This window comes from Geotrypetes seraphini, chromosome 1 (genome assembly GCF_902459505.1).
Source record: "Geotrypetes seraphini chromosome 1, aGeoSer1.1, whole genome shotgun sequence".
In the NCBI taxonomy this organism is placed as follows: domain Eukaryota; kingdom Metazoa; phylum Chordata; class Amphibia; order Gymnophiona; family Dermophiidae; genus Geotrypetes; species Geotrypetes seraphini.
In genome coordinates, this window is record NC_047084.1 from 395,520,208 (window position 1) to 395,542,849 (window position 22,642).

Below are 22,642 nucleotides of genomic sequence, written 5' to 3' on the forward strand. Positions count from 1 at the left end.
CGCCGCTAACAGCTGATGCAGCATCCCCACTCTGATGAGGCTAGCGGTGCATGTGGAGGATCACTCAGTCAGGGTAAGCATTATTGCTTTTTTGGGTTCCTCTCCACAGTGTCCCTTTAATGAAGGTTGATTATTAGATACGTACATCTATATTAGGGACCTGCTCAGCCTTTTTTTTGCTCATCAGCTAATGTTAGTGCGGCCGCAGAAAATTTGTTTTTCGGCCAATGCGGCCCAGGGAAGCCAAAAGGTTGGACACCCCTGGAGTACACCAAGACTTTCTGTAGAGGCTGCAGCTCATTTCCAAAACATCAAACTTCAGGATTTTTCCATTCACAGTTGCTCTCTGAATAAGATCGCTGTGGGAGGCTCATATCAAATATAAAAGTGCTACTTTGCTTCCAAGGCAGAGCACATTTGTAGGGCATATTCTGACATTAATGGGTCAATTTTGAGCATAGAAATAATGAGCCTGATATTCAGTCAGCAGCAGTGAGCATTTTGCTTACTGCCAACCAGTGGCGTACCTAGGGTATGTGGCACCCGGGGCCCATCATTTTTTGACAGCCCCCCATGTAAAAAAATATTTTTTTGTAATGACCATGAAATGGAATAAATGGTCAGAGTAGAAACAGGCAGTGAAAATTTTCTTATATTGAACCTCATATATGTAACCATTATTCCAAACATACCATAACATAACATAAATTATGTCTGAATTGTCATGACATCAGAAGTACATATGGAGTAGTTGCAGGTGATGCTTGGGACAGTTCTGATTGTGTTAGTTCAGTTTTATGTGTTTTTTTAATAGAAGGGTTTTTATTTCTTTTTGAAGGTTTTGTAGTCCGTGGTCGAGGTCAATAGGTTGTAGATTTGGGGGTCGAGTGTTGCAGCTCGAATGGCTAGGAGGTTGTTGAACAGTTTTTTTCTTTTGACGTTTTTGGTTGGAGGGTGTGTGAATGGTGCGTGAGTTCTCCTATGTCTGTTTGAGGTGGATTGAATTATTTAGCTGAAGAAATTAGTTACCCCCTCATCCCACACACATTAATTCTCTTCCATTTTTGTTCCCATTATAAAAAACACTGATAAGTTCCCAGAAAAAGAATACATTAAAATAAGAAGTGAAAACAAAGGCCCCTACAGATGAGAACATAACATAAGAAAAGCCTAACTGGGTCAGACCAATGGTCCATCATGCCCAGTAGCTCATTCTCATGGTAGCCAATCCAGGACACTAATACCTGTTCAAAACCCAAAGAGTAGCAACATTCCATACTACCGATCCAGGGCAAGCAGACACTTCCCCCATGTCTTAATAACAGATTATGGACTTTTCCTCAGGAATTTGTCCAAATCTTTCTTAAAACCAGCTACACTATCTGCTTTTATCATAACTTCTGGCCACTTCATTTTTAAGTTTAGATCTTTCCTTTCAAACAGAGACCTTGCAAGATGTCAAATACAGCACAAGGTAACTTCACATGGACTTAGCTGTGCAGGAAATGTGAATTTCCTCATACACCCACCATATAGTGCAAAAATGTGCAAAGGTCTGTTTTTTTCTTTCGATCACTACATAGCCTAATGCCACACAAGCAGCGCTGTTACAAAAATATTCTGTAGGTCAATGCTAAGGGTAACAAAGTTTCCTTCCTTGGACCAGAAGGAGATACTGATAAACCACTGGAAGAGATCCCAAAACAACCCCCAAAGACCCACTCAGTGTGTGAACCAGTTGAGTGGAGTGGACTAACTGGGGGGTGGAAATGGGCCCGGAGTTTGCTCAGCAGAATTTCCCAGACCACCTCTTCCTCTCAACACATTGACAAGCTGCCACCACCACCACTAGGAACACCTCACTGGGTAGGCCAGCTATGCTATAAACTTTATAAAACACATTATTATATTTTCTTATAAAGCACATATTTTAACTGAACTCTCTGACATCCTCAGCCTTTCCATTCACAAAAATAGAAGGAAGAAAAGTTCCCGTTTCCTGCTGTCTCATGTCCCCGGCTATACAATATTTTTTTCTGCAGACCCTTCAAAAGTCTGACCAAATCCTCGTTTCACTTGCATTATAAAGTACTGAGGATGCCATCTCTCCCCAATCCCAGGTCCTAAAGTCTAAGACCGTAGCGCAAACTAATGCTGCCAGATTCAGGAAAAAAAATTTCGATTCGATTCAGCCTATTGAATTGGTTTTTCAATTCAATTTTCCTGCCCAGTTGGGTGATTTTTTTCAAAAATCCTGGTGGGTTTTATAGCTTTTTCACCCCCTTTGGCTTCTCCTAACCACACTGGCACTGTGGTGTAAATAAAATAAAGAAACGAAAAGGACTTTTCCTCTCTCTGTTAAATCCTAGCTTACGTTTGCAGTCCAACACCAGCTCTAGCAGGATACACATTTCAAATCTGACATATTGTAATCACAAAACAGAAAATAAAATTAATTTTTCTACCTTTTGTTGTCTGGTTATATTTCAAATCTTGTTGGTCCAAGGCTCTGGTTTTCTTCTGATAACTTGCTTGCCAGGGTCTCCTTCTTTCTTCTTTCTGCATGCTAACCATCCATCTGCCAACTCTGTCCTCCCTTTCTATTTCCCTTCCCTCCCCAGGAAGTCTGGTATCTTTCCATTTTTTCATCTCCCTCCACAGATCCACCTTTTCTTAACTACCCTTTCATCCGGCATCTCTCCCTCCTTTCCCACCACCCCAGAGTCCACCATCTCTCCCTTTCTTTTCCCAATTACCCTCCTATCCAGTATCTCTATCCCTCCTCCACACCATCCCTTGTGTCCAATTTCTCTCCCTTTCTGTTCCTTCCCTCCCTAAATCCCATGGTCCATCATCTCTCTCCCTCTCCTCTATTTTCAGTCCCATTATTTCTTCCCCCCCCCAAAGTTTGGCATATGCACGTCTCTTTGAAACACCCTTCCCTCCATGTACTTCTTTTTTTTTTTAAACATATGTTTATTGACAGCGAGAGAAAATACACCGCCCAGCAGGGCGCAACAGTAACCGGTTGAAAAGACAAATAACAGTCCAACACTCAGAACAGGCATCAACAATAGCAATACGTCCCCCAAGGTACCCCCCCATGCATGTAATAGGCAAAAACAGAGCAAGACAAAAAGAGCATTGAGGGCGTAAGTTGAGAGGAACATTCGAAAAGGAAAGTCACCCGTCTGGAGCAGCGATCTCCCGCCTTTTTCCATAAAAAGAACCCCCAAAAAAACCCACGCGACACTCAGATCATCAAGCGCACTCAGCATCATCCATTCGTACAAACCATTCACTCATATCCCAGGAAACACCCTCCCCCCCTCCCCTCCCCCCCCATCCCAGGGCACTAAAGTATAGAAAGGGAAAGCAAAAAAAAAAAAGAGAGAGAAAAAGAAGGCTATAAAGAGTCAGGTAAAGGAGGCAAAACCCCAAGGGCCAGCCAAAAAACGGAGAATCAGTTCCCTGCTAAAAAGGCCCCCGATCCCCCTCTCGTGCGTTCGACGGCACCAGGTCCCGCAGTCTCGTCCATAATCCAGCGTAATGTTGCTTAAGCACGCTCGTTGTTCTTGCTTGGGATCGAATTTCAAACAGGGCTACCTCTCGAAGCCGGCACCGCCAATGCGGCAGCGGAGGGGGCTCCTCAGACATCCAGTATGTCAAGATCAGTTTCTTTACTACTAAAATAGCATTATAGAGAAACCTGCATTGGGGCGTGGTGAAACCCTGGTCCTGGAGGGGTGTCTGCAGACCCAGGAGTATGAACCCATAGTCCCATTCCACAGTGCGCTGCACCACCTGTTCCAACAAGGGGAGGGCTTCCCTCCACACATCCAGTCGTGGGCACTCCAAAAAGGAATGTATGTATGTTCCGGCACTGCTCTTGCATTTAATACAAAGACCGCTCTCCCATATTCCCATTCGCGCTCCCCTCTGTGCCGTGAAGTAAGCCCTATGAAGGATCTTATATTGGAGTTCCTGGAAGTCTGCTGATTTAGTGTAGGAATATAATGTTGTAAAGCAGGCGATGAATTGTGACTCAGAAATATCCTGCCCCAAGCCTCGTTCCCAGGATGTACGCACCGGTGTAAGTACCGACGTGACAAGAGACAACTTAAGGACACGATACCAGCGCGCCAGGGAATTTAGCGCGGGCCGAGTGGCCGAGAACAAGATATCCAGAGGGCCCCTGACCCAGGCCCCCGCCACTCCCCTACGTTCCGTCTCCCAGTAGTGACGAACCTGAAAATAAGAAAACATATAGCTCGAGGGAAGGCCCCACGCGTCCCGGACCTGCTGAAAGGAGGGAAATCCAGTCGGTGACAGGTCAAGTACGTTTTCCATCAACCTACAACCCTGGGCCGACCAGTGCTGAAACACAGATCGCCCCCTGCCCGGTGGGAACCTGTGGTTGCCCTCCAGGCGTACAAAAGGAGATATGTCCGGTGATAGGTGCTGTCGTCGCCTCCACCAACGCCAAGCCAGTCTGAACGGGCGCAGAAAACGAGAACAAACCGTATAACGCCTCCCAGGATCATCATGTCGATGTATGAGGTTCATAAATTGAAAGGGGGCACTCCAGCTCGCCAACCATCCACGAGGGGAGTAGCGGGGGCACTCACTATAGTCTTCGTGAATCCAACGGAGGAGGGAGGCAACATTATAAAGCCGAATATCCGGGACATTAAGTCCCCCCAGTGATTTATCCAAGATAAGCTTGGCCATCGCTATCCGAGGAGTGCGAGACCTCCAAACAAATCGAGAGATAGTAGATTTAAAAACAAGTTCATCCCTCCTGGTGAGCCAAAGTGGCATGGCCTGCAATGGATACAAGAGCTTCGGTACCAGACTCATTTTCACTAAGGCCACCCGACCCAGAATCCCCAGCGGCAGGTCCTGCCAAGCTTGGCACAGTTTTGCGATGGCCTCAAGGGGCCGGCGGATATTTGCGTTGTAAAGCGTGGGAAGATCAGTGCTGAGGTATATGCCGAGGTATCTCATTGGTTTAGTCGTGGGTGCGATAGGTAACACCGCGTGCCAGGTCTCCGCCCGGCCCCCAGCCAGTAGCAGAAGTTCCGATTTACTACAATTAACTTGTAATCCCGACAGTGCTCCAAAGGCTCGAATCACCTCCAGAGCTCTGGGCAGATGCACGGAAACATGATCCAAGTAGAGTAAGATGTCATCAGCAAACAGGCTGATCTTGCATTCCTGTCCCCGTACCGCAACTCCCTGAATTGTCTCATCCTGCCGGATTTTCGCCGCAAGGGGTTCGATAGCCAGTAGGAAGAGGAGCGGTGAGAGCGGGCACCCCTGTCTAGTTCCTCTCTGTAGACCGAAATCCTCCGTCAAACCCCCATTGATCAGTAGGCTCGCCCTGGGGTTGTGATATAGGGCAGAAGCCCAGGCCAGAAAAGCACCCCGAAATCCGCCCCGCCGTAGGACCCAAAAGAGATAATCCCAAGAGATGCTATCGAATGCTTTCTCCATATCCAGTCCCGCCACCGCCTCTTGACCCCCCCTGCCTACCCTGTCATGAATCGCTCCCAAGACCTTCATTAAGTTCATAGAAGCGTATCGACCCGGCACAAACCCAACCTGATCTGGGTGAATGAGATCGGGAAGAAGGCCATTCAAACGTCTCGCCAAAGTCGCAGCCAGAAGCTTAATATCCTGATCTAGTAGGGAGATTGGGCGGAACGACCCCACCAGATCCGGGTCCTTGCCCGGCTTAGGGAGTAGAACTATATGAGCCATGTTATCCGGAAAGGAGCCCCCTGATGTTGCCACTTCGTTATACATTGCACTCAGGGGCTTCGCCACCAGATCTTCTAGAATGCGGTAGTATTCGGGCCCAAACCCATCCGGGCCAGGCGCCTTTGCCAATTTAAGGGACCGAATGGTGACACGGAGTTCAGCCTCGGAAATCGGCAGGCTCAAAGATGCAGCCTGATCCTCCTCCAGGCGAGGTAATGATAACCCCCTGAAAAAATCCTGAAGGGCCATCTCATCTAGCGGTCTCTTACCGTATAGAGCTTCATAGTACTTAACAAATTGTTCCGCAATTTGTCTCTCCCCTTCATGTCGAGTGCCCCCAGCATCGCGGATTGCCGTAATAATTTGACGTTTCTTATAAGGTCTCACTAGGTTCGCCAGAAGTCTCCCCGTCTTCCCTCCCCATCTATGCAGATTATACCGTTGAAACGCAAGGGTCTGCTCCGCTCTTTGATGAAGTAGAGTCTCAATACGGTCACGTATAGTCTTGTATTCCTGTCGCTCCTTATCCGAGAGAGAGGAGATATGGGCCCTGCGAAAACCATGCAGCTGTCTCGTGAGTGAGAGAAGCTCAGCGCCCCGGGCCTTGCGTGTAGCCGCAGTGTATGCAATCACATGCCCCCTCAGGACTGCCTTGGAAGCATACCAATAAGATATTGGTCCAATATCTGGGGTGTCATTTGTAGCCTGGTAATCCGCCCAACGTGCCCGAAGATACGTCCGGAATTCCCGGTCTTGGTACAGGTGTAAAGCCATTTTCCAAGAGGAGGCCTTCCTGCCAGCTGCCAGTGTCAGTGTAAGATCCACAGTAGCATGATCCGAGATCGTGGAATCCACTATCTCCGATCTAGTAGCCCTGGAAAACAGCCGTTGGTCTAGTAGTATATAATCCAGGCGGGCATATACCTTATGTACATGAGAGTAAAAAGTAAACTCCGAGTCACATGGGTGTAGTGTCCGCCATACATCCACCAGACCTAAATGCTGCATCAGGAAGCCCACCCCTTTATTATCGTGATCCCTCAGACTGCTCCTGGGAGGTCTGCAATCCACCCCCGGGTCTGCAGTGATATTCATGTCCCCCCCCAGGACCACCTGATAATCCGGGTAAGCCGAAATTAGAGAGAGAACAGAGGAGAAAAATTTATGACAGTAAGAGTTGGAGGCGTACAAATTACAGAGTAACAATTTTAAACCCCAAAGTTCCCCCAGCACAAGTACATATCTCCCCTCCCGATCGGTCAATTGTTTATGCAAGGTAAAAGGTAGTCTCTTGTGCAACAGTATCGCCACCCCGCGTTTCCTGCCCCCGGAGGAAGAGGAGTAAACATCCCCAACCCAATTTCTTCGCAACTTAGAGTGTTCGATCTGAGTGAGGTGGGTCTCTTGCAGGAACGCTACTTCCGCATTCAAATGTCGCAAGCTGGTAAGAATACGGGATCTCTTTACCGGGGACCTGATGCCATCGACATTAAAGGTTACAACTCTTAAATCAGCCATAACAGTGAGAGAGTAGCTCTATGCAGCACAACAATCCAGAAGGAAACACCCCTCCCAAAGAGTATAAACTCATCCATTCTCCACCAGCCAAATACATATTCGTCCAATACAAAAAGAGTAAGTGGGCCCAGGCGAAGCCTCCCAGCTAAGCTTCGCTGTCCCTGATATCTCAGTGCCCTCCAGACCCACCCCCCAGACCCCCACCCTTCCCCCCTGCTCACTCATCCCATACACAACCACACTCTCCCATTCACTCCCCCCCCCCTAAACTCTCCCTCCACCCTTCCCCCCCCATTCCTGCCCCCCAGGCTGATCCCATCCCATCAGCATACAAACCCATACAGTTCCCCCAACCTGCCCGGAGCCCTCCCCCCCCCCACCCACTGAACAATACTCCTAACATATAGTCCCCGCAGTGAATGCAAAAGCAGGAAGTTAAACACAAACAGTGAACAGTGAATAGGTGATACCAAGAAGTCCAAGAAAGTGCTCCAGAGCTGCCGCATGCCCCTTCGTAAGGAGTCCCCTCCAGCCAGGGCGGCCCGCACCAAGATCAAAGAGAGTCAATCAAAGGTTAGTGTAGCCGGCGGAGATACAGGAGTCCACTGGAAAGACGCAAGCACCACTGCCCCTCAATGCCAAGCGCGTATCACTCAGGCACTCCAGCCGCTCTGATTCGGGAAACATATCCAAGTCGAGGAAAGGAGCTCCACCACTGCAATGGCGGCTTGGTCCCACGGGTCTGCTGAACGCTCAGGGGATAAAGTCAATAGGACTCCAGCACAGCTCCCAGGAGTACTGAGCCGCATCTGCAGGTGAGCCGCAAAGCAGCCACTTCCGGTTTAGGGTAACATTAGGCAGGTAAAGTTGCCAGAAACGCCCTGGCCTCCTCTCCGCTGTTAAAGGTGAGAGTTTTGCCCTCGTGCCAGACTCGGAGCTTCGCCGGATAGACCAGCGCGAATTTAACTCCTCTGTTGTGAAGGTCAGTGCAGGAGGGCGCCATAAGCTTGCGTTGGGCCGCCACCCGCACAGAGTAATCATTGAATATAAGCACTCGGGATCCGTTGTAATCCAAGGTGCCCGCCTTTCGGAAGGCCCGGAGTATGAGTTCTTTTTCCCTCCAGTTAGAGTAGCGGGCTATGGCGGTCCTCGCCCTACCCCCCTCCAGAGGTCGATTTCCAATGCGGTGCGCCCGTTCGCAGGCGAAGGCCTCCGCTCCCCCCGTCAGATTCAAGGTCTCAGGGAGCCATTTGCTGAAAATCATGTAGAGGTCCTGGTCACTCACCGTCTCCGGGAGCCCGACCAGCCGCAGGTTGTTCCGTCGGCTCCTATTCTCCTGCTCCTCTAGGGCCGCCTGCAACTCCCGAGACGTCCGCGTGAGTTCTTCCACCTGGGCCGTCAGCGTCACACACGTGTCCTCCTGGTCGGACACGCGCTGCTCTACCTCTGTTAGGCGTTGGCTGTGGGAATCGAATTTCTCGTGCATTTCATCCACCGCTGATTGAATTTTATTCAGTTTATCTGCCAGCGCCGCCGTGACCGACCGCGTGATGTCTGTGATCCAGTCGCCAGCGGGGATAGTGAACGTGGCCTGCTCCGCCGCCATCTTGGAGGGGGTAAGAGAGGATCTGTCCCGGGCGCCTTTCGTCGCTTTTATGGGCATGCCCCGTGCCGCAACAGTCGCTCCCGTGGACCAGGAAGGGAAAAAGCAGTCTGTTGGTCCCCGGCCCACCTGCTCGGTTCTGCCTTGGGGACGCTGAAAGGCCTGTAGTGCCCGTCACTGTGAGCGGGGGTACGGTGAGAGCTCTCCGGCGCGCGACCACCCAGGCAGGCAGCACCACGTGGCCCCCCCCCGCCTCTGCTTTCTCCCCCGAAGATGAGCACAAAACTGGGTGGAGATCCCCTTCCTACCTGCTCGTTTCTGCCGCGGGTACTCAATATAATCAGTATGTGTGCCGGGCTTAGCGGGGGTGAGGCCGGGTGTGTCCGCCACGCGGCCCTCCAGGCAGGCAGCACCACGTGACCCTCTCGACGCCGCAGTCGCCCCCAAGGACCAGGGATAGAGAGGCGGAGTGTCAGTCCCCGTTCCGCCTGCTCGTTTCTGCCGTGGGGTCTGAAAATCTTCGGCAGGAGCGCCGAGGCTAGCGGGGATGAGGCCAAAGTTCACCGCCACGCGGCCGTCCAAGCTGGCAACACCACGGGACCCCCCCCGCCGCCGCAGTCACTCCCGATGAGCAAAAAAGTAACAAATAGAAAAGCGGGGTGTCAGTCCCTGTCCCGCCCGCTCGTTTCCGCCGCGGGGACACGAAGGAGTCGGTAGTTTGGCCGGTTTTATCAAGGGTGAGGCAGGAGCTCTCCGGCGTGCGACCGCTCAAGCAGGCAGCATCACGTGACCCCCCCCTCCATGTACTTCTAAACCAGGGTCTCCCCCTTAAAGGTCTGCCTGTCCCCCCTTAAAGGTCTGCCTGTCCCCCCTTGAAGGCCTGCACCCCCCTTGAAGGCCTGTCCCCCCCCTGAAGGTCTGCACCCCCCCCGAAGGCCTGTCCCACCCCCTTGTAGGCCTATCCCACCCCCTTGTAGGCCTGTCCCCCCCTTGAAGGCCTGCCTGCACACCCCCCGAAGGCCTGTCCCCCCCTTGAAGGCCTGTCCCCCCTTGAAGGCCTGCCTGTCACCCCCTCCCCCTTGAAAGCCTGCCTGCCTGCCCGCCCGCCCCACCCTGAAGGCCTGATGCCCCGACCCACCCCGAAGGACCGCTCGCCCCCCTGGCCTCCCCGCACCACCTATGAAGCAGCCTGCAGCAGGATCGCGATGTCAGCGATCCCTGCGCTTGTTCGGCGCTGCTTCCTGCACCGCGGTCCCGCCCCTCCTCTGGCATCAGAGGTGGGGTGGGACCGCGGTGCAGGAAGCAGCGCCCAAGCAGCTCAGGGATCGCTGACATCGTGATCCTGCTGCGGGCTGCTTCATAGGTGGTGCAGGAAGGTCAGTGGGGCAAGCGGTCCTTCAGGGAGGGGTAGGGGGGACTGAACGGCAAGGCCGGGAGCACCCCCTCAGGGCTGGCACCCGGGGCGGATCCTCCCCCCTTAGTACGCTACTGCTGCCAACAGATTATTCCCAGATATTCAGCACCAAATCCTATCTGGACTTCAGCTTTAAATATCCAGTTATTTTTTAGCTAGCTAACACATAGCCATTTGATTTGATATTCAGCACTTAAGCGGCTATGGGGGTAGCGCATGAAGATATGACAGAATTTTATGTGGTCTTATTTATGTGCTAAACCTTGCCACTTGAGGTCTGAATATTAACACTTAAGCAGTCAAGTGCTGACTCCATTCCCAGAACGCCCCCTATGTAGCCAGCTGTGAGTTAGGTGCTAAGTACAAAGTTCAACAACATTAGCTGGTTAAGTGCTGCTGGAAATTAGCAGCTAGCTCCAACCAAGTGAATTAATTAGTCAGTAGCCAGCTAAATTGCTTTGAATATCAGTTGAAATGATATTATGGTAACTTTTATTTTTCAGCAGAACATTCCTATACCAATGTTAAAATCCTATGCAGAAGCTATGAAGAATAATAGCTATATCAAAACGTTTAGCATAGTGGGGACAAGAAGCAGTGACCCTGTGGCTTTTGTAAGTAGCTTTTCCTATTCTGCTTAGTATTTTATTTTAATATGATATTCATTTATCTTAAAATGTGTGCACATCACCTTTTTTTAAGTATGTGTCAAGTCAAGGCATAATTCATATTTAGGAAAATCAAGGACTATTATATATTTGTCGATGCTAAAAGCCCAGCTGCTGCCGGCCCCTGTTGTGCTCACTGTTGCCTAATGATAGTTATCAGTTATTACATTATGTTACATTAGTATTTATGGATTGCTAATATACCCCAGAAGGAGTTCAATGTGATTTACAATTTAGAAAAGCCTGGTCATATCCAGGGATTGCATTCCCTCTTCCATATTTTCAGGGGTTAGGGGCACAGCCCCCAAACGAATAAGAGAAACGTTAAGGCTGATTCTGAATCACCCCGCCTTCCTCCTGAATCTTTCCACACTTTACTTTTAAAGCCTGGTGGTCTAGCGGTGAAGCTTAGCAAGAGCAATCTTCCTACACTCCCTCCCCGTACAGAGCCGTGAACAAATAAGATCCTGCTGTAGTCTCGCGAGACCACGGGAACTCAAGGCAGCCATTTTTGTTCATGGCTCTGCATGGGGCAGGAGCATAGGAAGATCACTCTTGCCCCACTTCACCATTAGCCACCAGGCTTTAAAAGTAAGGTGTGGAGAAGTCCAGGAAGCGGGAGGAAGGCAAGGTGATTTAGAGACATACTAATAACTGAATCTACGAATCCTAAACCCGTGAATAAGGAGGGGGGTGTATATTACTTCATTAGGGTTCATGACAGAGATAACTTGGTTTATGTTCGTGTTGGCGTATGATTATGGCATATGGTTTGGAGAGAAGATAGGCTATATCAGGTATTGTAGTCTTGATATTATGGGTTCTGGTGTGGGTGTCTCTTTCCAGGTTTGTAGGAAGCTTGGTCATCTATCGAGATAGGAGAGGTGGTTTGTGTCTTTTTTTGGTTTCTGGTGGTTGTAGCCTGTTGTTTGTAGGGGGAGTAAGGTATTTTCCTAATAGATAGGTATTGTATAATGTGGTAAAACATAATAAAGTGTTTTACAGTATAACATAAAAATAATCACCAAATGTACAACAAAAATAAACTTACCTTCAGATGAGCAAGATAGAAAAGCCTAAGATAAAAGACACCTTAAAAGAGAGACCGTGCTAGTAGCAGTATAGGACTCTGTCCTTAAACACTAGGCAAACAGTCAAGATGTGCTGCTGGGGTTCCTAGACCTAGTCCAACACACGCTGCTAAAATCACATTGCAGAGAAGTAGGCCTCGAGGGAAGAGCTGTGGCATGGATAGAATCATTTCTATCTAAAAGACGAATGAGAGTAAAATGGCAAGGGAATACTGGGAAGAAACTGTCATAGGGGTTCCGCGACGGTCCGCCATATCACCCATGCTATTCAAAATTTTCCTCCAATCCGCTTGGAAAATTTATCAGAAACCTGGGATGGGAATGCTACATTTACGCAGATAACATCCAATTGATCATACCGCTGAAGAAATGGGACGCGATGACCAAACACACAATTGAGATGGGCCTAGAGAAAATCTTTGGATGGTTTCAAGCAAACGGACTAGTAGCCAACAAAGAAAAGGCAGAACTACTACTCATAAACAAATGGGGAGGAAACGACCCTGGTTTCCACTTAACATTAATCAGCAATACTGTAGAACTGTCCAAGAATGGGATAAGAAATCTAGGTGTCTGGCTGGACCCGAGCTTAGACATGACAACGCAGATCCAACGGATGGTCAAAAACGCTTATGGCAAACTCTACTGGGTTAGAGGACTGAAACCCTACCTTTCCCACTGAGCAATGTCCAATGTAGTAATATCCCTGGTACTCACAATCTTTAATTACTGCAATGCAACCTTCCTGGGTTTACTAAAATACATAATCAGGTAGATCCAAACCATACAAAATGCTGCAGCTAGGTTTCTACTAGGTAAAATGAGACAGACGAGTGCCACCCCGCTACTGAAGGAGTTACACTGGCTCCTGATTGAGAGCAGGGTGAAATTCAAAATCCTATTACTGATGCACAAAACTGTTCACCTTTCAGAACCGCAATACCAAGCAGCCAGACTAAATAACCATACGCCCTGGCATGCTCTGTGCTCGAGCCAAGAGTCCTTTCTACAAATACCTTCCTTCAAAGACATCAAATACAGAAGCACCAGGGCAAGAATGTTCTCAGTAATGGCACCGATGTGGTGGAATACCCTACTGAAGGAATTAAAGTTTGAAAAGAACACTGGAAAATTCAAGAAAGGAATAAAGACAATCCTTTTCTCAAACTACTTCAACTGAAACTATGAAGTTGACAGAGAAAGGAAACCAGATCTTTCAGGGATGCATGTAACTAGATTATGTTTACTTGAAATGGCCAACCTCCTTAAGAGGTCACCCTGGACCGAAGCCTGACGTTTGAAGATCATACTAATGCTGAAGTCAAAAAATGCTTTCTCACCTTATGGAAACTTCACACCATTAAACAATACTTCAATTCCTTCTCCTTTTGACTGCTGGTTCAATCCCTGATCTTAAGTATCTTAGACCAGTGTTTTTCAACCGCTGTTCCGCGGCACACTAGTGTGCCGCGAGATGTTGCCTGGTGTGCCGTACGGTCAGGGCCGCCATCAGGGCAGTACCACCAGTCTAGGGAGAGGGGCGGTCCGCCCCACGTGGACAGGAGAGAGCTGGACGGGGGACCCGCGGAGTTCAATACATCTCGAGCCGCGAGGCTCGTCTTCTGTTCCTGCCTGCCCTGCAGCTAACATATAGCCGATCGCAAGCGTTCCCCGATGTCAGCGCTGACGTCGGAGGGAGGGCTTAAGCAAAGCCTGCCCTCCGACGTCAGCGCTGACGTCGGAGAATACTTCCGTTCGGCTATTTGTGCGCGGCAGGGCAGGCAGGAAGCAGAAGACAAGCCTTGCGGCTTGAGCTTCGTTTTGCTGAGAAAGTTGCAAAGATGGGCTGGGAGGCAAACACGGAACACAAAAGGGGGGAGGGAGTGCGTTTTGGACACAAGGCATGAACTTGGGAGAGAGGAAGGGAGGGAAAGAGATGCTGAGGTGGGGGAGGGAATGCGTTTTTGGACACAGAAGAAATGGACTTGGGAGAGAGGAAGGGAGGGAGAGAGGAAGGGAGGGAAAGAGATGCTGAGGTGGAGGAGGGAATGCGTTTTTGGACACAGAAGAAATGGACTTGGGAGAGAGGAAGGGAGGGAAAGAGATGCTGAGGTGGGGGAGGGAATGCGTTTTTGGACACAGAAGAAATGGACTTGGGAGAGAGGAAGGGAGGGAAAGAGATGCTGAGGTGGGGGAGGGAATGAGTGTTTGGACACAGAAGGCATGGACTTTGGAGAGAGGAAGGGAGGGAAAGAGATGGTTGTGTACACGGGGAATAGAAGAAAGGAGAATTTTTGGTCATAGGGAGGGAGTGAGGTACAGATAGTGGCATACCAGGGTGGGGGGGGCGGTCTGCCCCACCCCGGGTTTACGTCCCAAGGGGGTGCACAGCTGGCCACCCTCCAGTGTTGTCCCTAGGCCGGCAAACTGCGGCTCTTTAGCCACTTGAGTGCCACCGCCGCCAACGGTGTTGTTGGCGGTGGCAGCATTATAAAATACTTTCTTTGTGTTTATTTGATTCCTATTCAAGAGAATTACTTTATATATAGTCAATATAGGCACAGAGTTAAATTTTTTAACATTTTCTAATGGTGGTGTGCCTCGTGATTTTTTTCATGAAACAAGTGTGCCTTTGCCCAAAAAAGGTTGAAAAACACTGTCTTAGACTACTGCAACATTATATACTAAGGATCTCTCAAAAAAACCACCAAACGACTGAGAGTCATCCAAAATGCTGCAGTCCATCTCATTTATGGCCTCAAGAAATCAGACCATGTAAGCCCATATTACAGAAAACTACACTGGCTGCCTGTGGAAGCAAGAGTCTTTTTAAAGTTTGCTTGCCTTTGCTTTAAAACCATGACAGTCTCATCCCCAGCCTCTCTGTCCCAACAATTTGAATTCCCAGGCACAACTAACACATGCAGTACCTAGTTGTTCGCTTTTCCATCCCTAAAGGGCTGCACATACAAGAGATACCTCGACAGAACACTATCTTTCCAAGCAGGCAAATGGAATAAATGTTTAAGCAACTTCATCTCAAACGCACTTTCGTACCAAACGTTCAGAAAGTCAATAAAAACCTATCTTTTTGACAAATTTCTCTGACTCCACCTCAACCTGATGTACTCCCAATACACTTCCAGATAAACCTGACTAAACTTAACAAGCCAATGTAAATTTGAAAGTTTGCTGTAATGTCGCTGTCTGTATACAATCTCTTCCCTTGTAAACCGCTTAGAACAGTTTGTGGTATGGCGGTATATAAAAATAAAGTTATTATTACTATTATTATTATTATTATTAGTTGAAATGGCCAACCTCCTTAAGAGGTATGTAAAAGTATATAGTGTATTTAGCGGCAATAGTAAACCTAGTACTTGTATTACATGTGTATATACATAGGACAACTGATTTAGTATAAACATGTGCATACAAGTAGGATGATGAATTATTGGCATAACCATGCCAGTATTAATAACTCGGTAACACCACCACAGAGCTCTGTGTATTTCAGTATAGAACCCATGCATTGTAACATCTCACAACTCCTTATGGTAACATCTCTACAGAAGCTAATATATCATATCACCTTTACAGAAGCTCGTGTAGTGTAGCGCCTTTGCAGAGGCTCTGAATTGACTTCCCAGTCATTAGTAGTGGTATAGAAGCTCTCAATAATCATAATCATTATATATAATAATGCTTTGGATAGTGTCTAGTGATCATCTAAGAAGCTGGTACAGTTTCAAATACATAATGGGTTCTGCTGGAATGTTCCAAGCAATATAAAAACAATTTTTTTTTTTTAGGTATAATATTTCTTTATTGGGCAAAACATAAACAGAACAAGAAAGAGCAAAAGCACATCCGCAAAAGCCATATCGGCCACCCCAACAGGGTAGGCTATAAACATAAAACAACAATACAGCAAAAAGCAGATGTCAAGATGTCAGACATGCCCAATACATGAGTTTATAATGCCCCAACAACCTACCCCATCAAGAACAAAGCAACCAAATAGCATAGTACAGAGACGAAAAAAACCAGCATCCCAACCCTCCCAATCCTCCCCCCTCAGACCTGTGTGGTAGTCAATCAAAATTAGAAAAGATGGAAAAGAGACAAAACCAAGGAAAAGCACACCCTAGAAAAGTAGAGGAAAAAGAAACAACAAAAGAAGGTGGAGCTCCCCGTCAGAAGCAGGAAAGAAAAACCCACAAGGGCAAACTGCGCACTGCGAGGGGCAGCACCCAACCCCCCTACAGGGCCTCACCTCCCAAAAAGTTAGCAATTTAATAACAGACTCCTCTCCCAATGCGGAAGGGACAGCCAGTACCCCTCCCACACATCCTGAAATTTAGATCAAAGGTTCTCATCATGAGTCCCCGCTACTCTTCGTTCCACAAGAGCTAAGTCATAGAGGGACAAATGCCATTGAGAGAAGGAGGGAGCATGCGGAGCCCGCCAGGAAACCAAAATGGCTTTCTTAGCCAAAAGGAGAGCCTTGGACACCAGCAACCGCTGCCCAACAAATCCTTGGGGAAAAGCAGCTCCATCATAAAAAAGGGGAACATTAGGGGCAAAGGCAGGCAATGAAGGCTATAAGGAGGACAGAAAAGCCAACACTTGCAGCCAAAAAGCCCGTACCAGAGGGTAGGCCCAGAACATATGACCCAGGGTCACAATGCTCACAGGGCACTTAGGGCAGCAGGCAAGCAGAGCAAATCCAGCACGATGAGCCCTCTGTGGAGAAATAAACATTCTATGTAAAAATGTATATTCCTGCTCCCTATGGAGCATGTTGAAGGAGAGAGTACGCAGAAGAGTAAAACAATGAGAAATCAATGTTTGTGGAATGGTGCACCCCAGATCAGCGCTCCATGCCCCAGCCAACAAAGCGGCACGCTCAGTCGACAAGGGAAACTGCAAAGTGGTGACAAAGAATCGAAGACGCGGAACCTGGTCCTCCCACAAGTCCAGACAGTGACCAAGACTCTGTGCCACCGAAGGACGTAAGGAGGTCCTATCAAGACTGAGAATGTAATGTCGGAGTTGCATCCACTTGATCTAACCAAAGGCATCCACTCAATCTAACCCAGCGGTCTCAAACACGCGGCCCAAGGGCCGCATGTAGCTCTCCAGGTTTTATTTGCGGCCCGCGGTCTGGACGCAATCATTCTCTTCGTTTTGGAGCAGCAGCGTGTCTGGCCGGCTCGTTCCGTTCAAAGCCGAGGGTTGGCGGCTCCTTGAGCTATCCACGGAAGAGCCGGCCAGACACGCTGCTGCTCCAGTGGCGTACCAAGGGGGGTGGTCCACTGTTCTCCCTAGAGTGCGGCTCGCGGTTCGTCTAGAGCAGTGGTGCCCAACCTGCTTCCCTTCCCTTCTCACCGCTGCCATCGGGGAACAGGCCGGCACCGTGTTCTTTGATCTCCCTGCTTCTCTTACGCCCGACGTCAATTCTGACGTCGAGAGGACGTTCTGGCTAGCCAATCGCTGCCTGGCTGCCCGGAACGTCCTTTCCAACGTTAGAATTGACGTCGGGCGGCGAGAGTTGGTCGGCCCCGTGGAGAAGAGAAGCAGGGAGATCTTGGCCTGTTCCCGAGGGCAGCAGCAGCAGCCTATTCCCCGGCGGCGGTGGCATGGGGGAGGGCAGGAAGGAAGGAAGAAAGAAAGAAGGGGGGACAGGAAGTCAGAAACAAAGCAAAAAATGGGACACGAAATCAGAGAAAGACAGACATAGAGAAAGAAAGAAAAAGTTGGGGGAGGGAATGAGGTCTGGAGGAGAGGAAGCAGGGAAAGAAGGGAAGAAATATTGGATGCACAGTCAGAAGAATAAAGTGCAACCAGAGACTGATGAAATTACCAAACAAAGGTAGGAAAATGATTTTATTTTCAATTTAGTGATTGAAATGTGCCAGTTTTGAGAAAGAAAAGATATTAAACTTTAAATGTGAGTGCTGCAGAAAAAAATAGAGTACTTGGAGGGCCGCAGAAAAAATAGTTAATGTCTTATTAAAGAAATGACAATTTTGCATGAGGTAAAACTCTTCATAGTTTATATATCTTTCCTTTTAATTGTTAAAGGAAAGTTTTATAAACTATAAAGAGTTTAACCTCATGCAGAATTGTCATTTCTTTAATAAGACATTAACTATTTTTTCTGCGGCCCTCCAAGTACCTACAAATCCAAAATGTGGCCCCGCAAAGGGTTTGAGTTTGAGACCACTGATCTAACCCGTATAAAGACACCAGCTCATCAGTAGAAAGAATGTTCCCTGGTCGGTAAGGGCATCCCCCACCCTACGAATCCCATGGGCATGCCAAAACTGAAAAACTCGAGTATCTCTACCCGGGCTAAATTGTAAATTCCCCACTAGGGGTAACATCAATGGGTCGCAAATGTTTACAAAGCATTTTCCAAATGAGTCACATATAGGACCAACCACGTGTCTCCGCTGAGAAGAATTCAACTGTGCAGAGGGGGCATGCAACACAAACAAACCAGAGAGAAGCAGTAGAAAGTCCCCGTCCACCGAAAAAGTCAAATAGGAAGAGCTCTCCAGATAACAATCCCGCACCTGTCGCATGCCACATGCCAAATTATATGCTCTGAGATCTAATAAACCGAAACCTCCCTGCGTCTCAGGCAACATCAAAATGCAAAGGGGCAACCGAGGTCTCATACCCGCCACAGAAAAACCCTCAAGGCACGGTAGAACACCTCCAGATCCATGCGGCGAAGCCAGATCGGTAGGGTCTGGAGCAGATAGAGCCACCGAGGAACAATCATCATATTATATAAAAAGATGCGACCCACCAGGGACATTGGCAGGGAACCCAATAAACATAGGCTCTCGAAAGATGTGCAAAGCAAAGGTCTCACATTGATCTCATAAAGGCGCGCCAGGGAGGAGGGTATGTAGGAACCCAAATATTTTACCTGTTGAGAGGCCTCTTTCAAAGGGAAATCGGACCACAAGAAAGGTATGCGTTAGAGAATGACACGGTGGCGGTTTACAGGGAACGAAAAGTAGCAGTCGCTGCAGCGACGGGGACAAGGCCATTCACCGCCCCGTGGAGCGGTGAATGGTCTTGTCCCCGCAGTGAGGCATGAAAGATCGCGCGGTCCCCGCAGCCCACACCTGCCTGCCCAATCGATCCTAGTGATTAGCCAGCTCTCTCCCTTCTCCTCACCTTAGTTTGTAGGTTTTCTTTTTCGGCGACCCACACGCTATCAAAGAGCCGCGCACCCGCTGCTGCTCAGTTTCGATCTTCTGCTCTGACGCAACTGGAAACAGGAAGTTGCAGCAGAGCAGAAGATTGAACACTGAGCAGCCGCGTGTGCGCGGCTCTTTGGGAAAGCGTGCAGGTCGCCGAAAAAGAAAGCCTGCAAACTAAGGTGAGGAGAAGGGAGAGAGCTGGCTAAACACTAGGATCGATTGGGCAGGCGGGTGGGGGCTGCGGGGATCGTGCGATCGCCCGTGTTCCCAGCTCAAACTGGAAGGAGGGAGTGAAAGGGAAAAGGATTCTGGGCCAAGGGGATGAAGACGGAAAGAAAAACCCACAGCAGGAAAGAAAGGGAAGGACAGGCAGGTGAGCCAGATGCTAGAAGCAGGGGGGGGGAAAGAAAGAGGGAAAAAAGCTAGATGAGGTTGAAAAGAAGACACACTGGTATGGAAGAGGAAGATAGGGGAAATCTGGGCACAGGAAGGTAACAGAAAGAGGGGAAATTATGTGCATGGGGCATAGGGACAGAGACATAAAGGGGACATGCCATGGGGATGGTATATGGACACAGGGGGGGGCAATGGCAGATACATAGGGGAGATATTAGAAATGGGGAAAATAGGAGCACAGAAGCGAGATGGTTTGTGGGGATGGGACAGGGACCGAGCTCGCAGGCTCCCAGTGGCTTGCACAAATTACATTGTAACGTGCCATGAAAATAAGAGGGAGGAAGGTAGATAGGCCACGCGAGAGGAGCTGAAGGATGGTAGAAAGGAACAGATGGTAAAGGAGGGAGGGAAGGGTGGTGGTGGAAGGACAGACATTGAAGGAGGGTGGAGAGGAACACCCTGAAGGGAAATGTGGAAGACAGAGTGGGAAGAAGACAGATGCCAGACTATGGGGGAGCGGAGGGAAGAAGATGGGTGCTAGACCAATTGGGGGGGGTGAAGGGAGAGGTACAGTAACAGCAAATGGAAGATGCAGAGAGAAGACACACAGTGGATGGAAGGAATTGAATGAGAAGATGAGGAAAGCAGAAACTAGACAACAAAGGTAGAAATAAAAATTATATTTATTTATTTATTTTTTGCTTTAGGATAAAGTAGTATATTAGTTGTGTTGATAAAAATTTATAAACAAAGCCCTGCCAGCTGAACATCTCTTTCTCTAGTTCAGCGGCAGGAACTTTGATTTATAAGAAAGGAATAAGCTAAATATTACAGTACTAAGACTTATATGGATGCAGCGGTGACGGTGACGGGGCGGTGAATGGGATGGCGGTGACGGGGTGGTGAATGGGATGGCGGTGACAGTGACGGGACGGTGAAGGGAACGGCGGTGACGGGGCGGTGCAGAGGATGGTGGGCCAGAGACGGGGCGGTGATGGGGACAGATTTTTTCCCCGTGTCATTCTCTAGTATGTGTAAATGTAGGGGCAGCGCTTCAGATTTAGAAACATTGAGTTTAAGACCCGATAATGCCCCGAACTGCCTAAATAACTCCAACAATAAAGAAAGATTTGAGACTGGATCAGTTAAAAGAACCATAATATCATCCGCAAACGCCATACAACACAAAGAAGAACCCCCCATCTCCACTCCGGTAAGCAAGGGATGGGTGCATATTTGAATTAGTGAGGGTTCCAAAAATAAAATATAAAGTAGGGGAAACAAGGAGCAACCCTGCCGGGTACCCCTCTACAACGAAAAAACCGGAGAAGATACCCCATTGACCAACACAGTGGCCACAGGGTTAGAATAAAGGGCACGCAGTGCCCTCATGTAGAACCCATCTATCCCATAGCGTTGTAACAACGGAAACAGAAAGGCGCACTCAACTTGGTCAAAGGCCTTTTCGGAATCAAAACTAATAACCAATGCAGGCAACCTCCGAGAATCACAATGAGCAAGAGCTATCAATAACTTCCGAACATTGTGGCCCGCCTGACGGCCCTTCACAAAACCCACTTGATCCTCCCCCACCAGAGAAGGAACAACCGGAGCCAACTGGTTAGCTAAAATCCTAGCCAAGATTTTAAGATTCACATTAATCAACGATATGGGCCGGTAGGATTCCACCAGGAGATGATCCTTATTTGGTTTAGGCAGTACGGTAATCAACGCCTGATTCGAACTAGATGGAAAATGTCCCCCATCGACGGCCCTTTCATAGTACAGTCTCAACGGATATGCCACATGGCCCTGCAAAAGACGATAAAATTCCACACTAAAGCCATCCGGACCCAGAGATTTACAAAGAGGTAAGTGTTTAATAACCCCCAAAACTTCCTCCCTAGTAATAGGGGAAGCAAGGCTCATACTGTCAGTCTCTGAGAGCCTTGGCAAGGGCAGAGAGTCCAAATATGCCTGAATCAGATGGTCTTGATTCACCACCTCCGCAGAGTAGAGAGATCTATAAAAGTTGACAAAAAGCTGTTCAAGTTGGGACTGAGCTGTTATCAACCGCCCCCTCGGGTCTCGAAGAGAGGTGATTGAAGAAGGACCCCTTTGCGCCCTTGTCAGCTGAGACAACATTCTGCCTGGCCGATTACCAAAACGATGCAGCCGGTACTGGTAATAAAAAATAGATTTTTGGGCTCTTTCATGTAATAGGGCATGGAGCGCTGACTGTGCCACATGGAAATCATGCTTATGAGACAAAGTGGGGGAACGAAGAGCTAAGAGTCTGCTCTCCTGCACCCTACGTTCAAGGGCCAAAATCTTGGTCGCCATCATTTTTTTCTTGCGGCACTGTAAGCTAATACTGCCCCACATATCATTGTCTTGGCGGCCTCCCAAAAAAGAACTCCGTTGTCTGCATGTGCCCCATTGAACTCCACATAATCCCACCACTGCTTCTCTAAATACTGTTTGAAATCAGAGTCAGAGTAGAGCTTCACCGGGAATCACCAGCGCCCACCTCCACCAGGGGGACCATCCGCAAGATTTACATCCATCCATACTAGAGTGTGATCAGAAAGAACCAACGCACCTATCTCGGCCTTATGGACCGCATAGAAGGAGGAGCGCAAAAGAAAGATATAATCTATTCTGGATGAAGAATCCTGCACTTTAGTAGTATGAGTATAGTCCCTCTCTCCAGGATGAAGTGTTCTCCAAACATCTACCAGATCTAAAGCATTCATCCAAGCATTAAGCCCATTATCCGAGGAGCGAGAGGACCACCTGGTGGAATCTATGGCTGGATCCAGAATAGAGTTAAAATCCCCCAGAAAGATTTTATGAACCTCAGGGATCGGAGGCAGCGACATGAGAACTCCCAAAAGCTTTTTATAGAAGGACCGTTAGGCGCTATTGGGAGCGTACAATGACATCAAAAGAACTGGTCGTTGATG

General features: G+C 48.6%; 1 protein-coding gene across 5 annotated transcripts in view; it reads left to right on the plus strand.

The window, feature by feature from the left end:
• TMOD1 (tropomodulin 1) overlaps window positions 1-22,642 on the plus strand; it is a 305,423-nt gene that overhangs the window by 228,998 nt on the left and 53,783 nt on the right. For 3 of the 5 annotated variants that reach the window (XM_033917789.1, XM_033917773.1, XM_033917781.1), the window contains exon 7: window positions 10,802-10,912. The exons of 1 other annotated variant lie outside the window; for it this stretch is intronic. In XM_033917789.1, coding sequence (XP_033773680.1) covers window positions 10,802-10,912 — 111 coding nt within the window. The remainder of the gene's footprint in view (window positions 1-10,801; window positions 10,913-22,642) is intronic. One more of the 5 variants, XM_033917798.1, reaches the window with a different exon arrangement.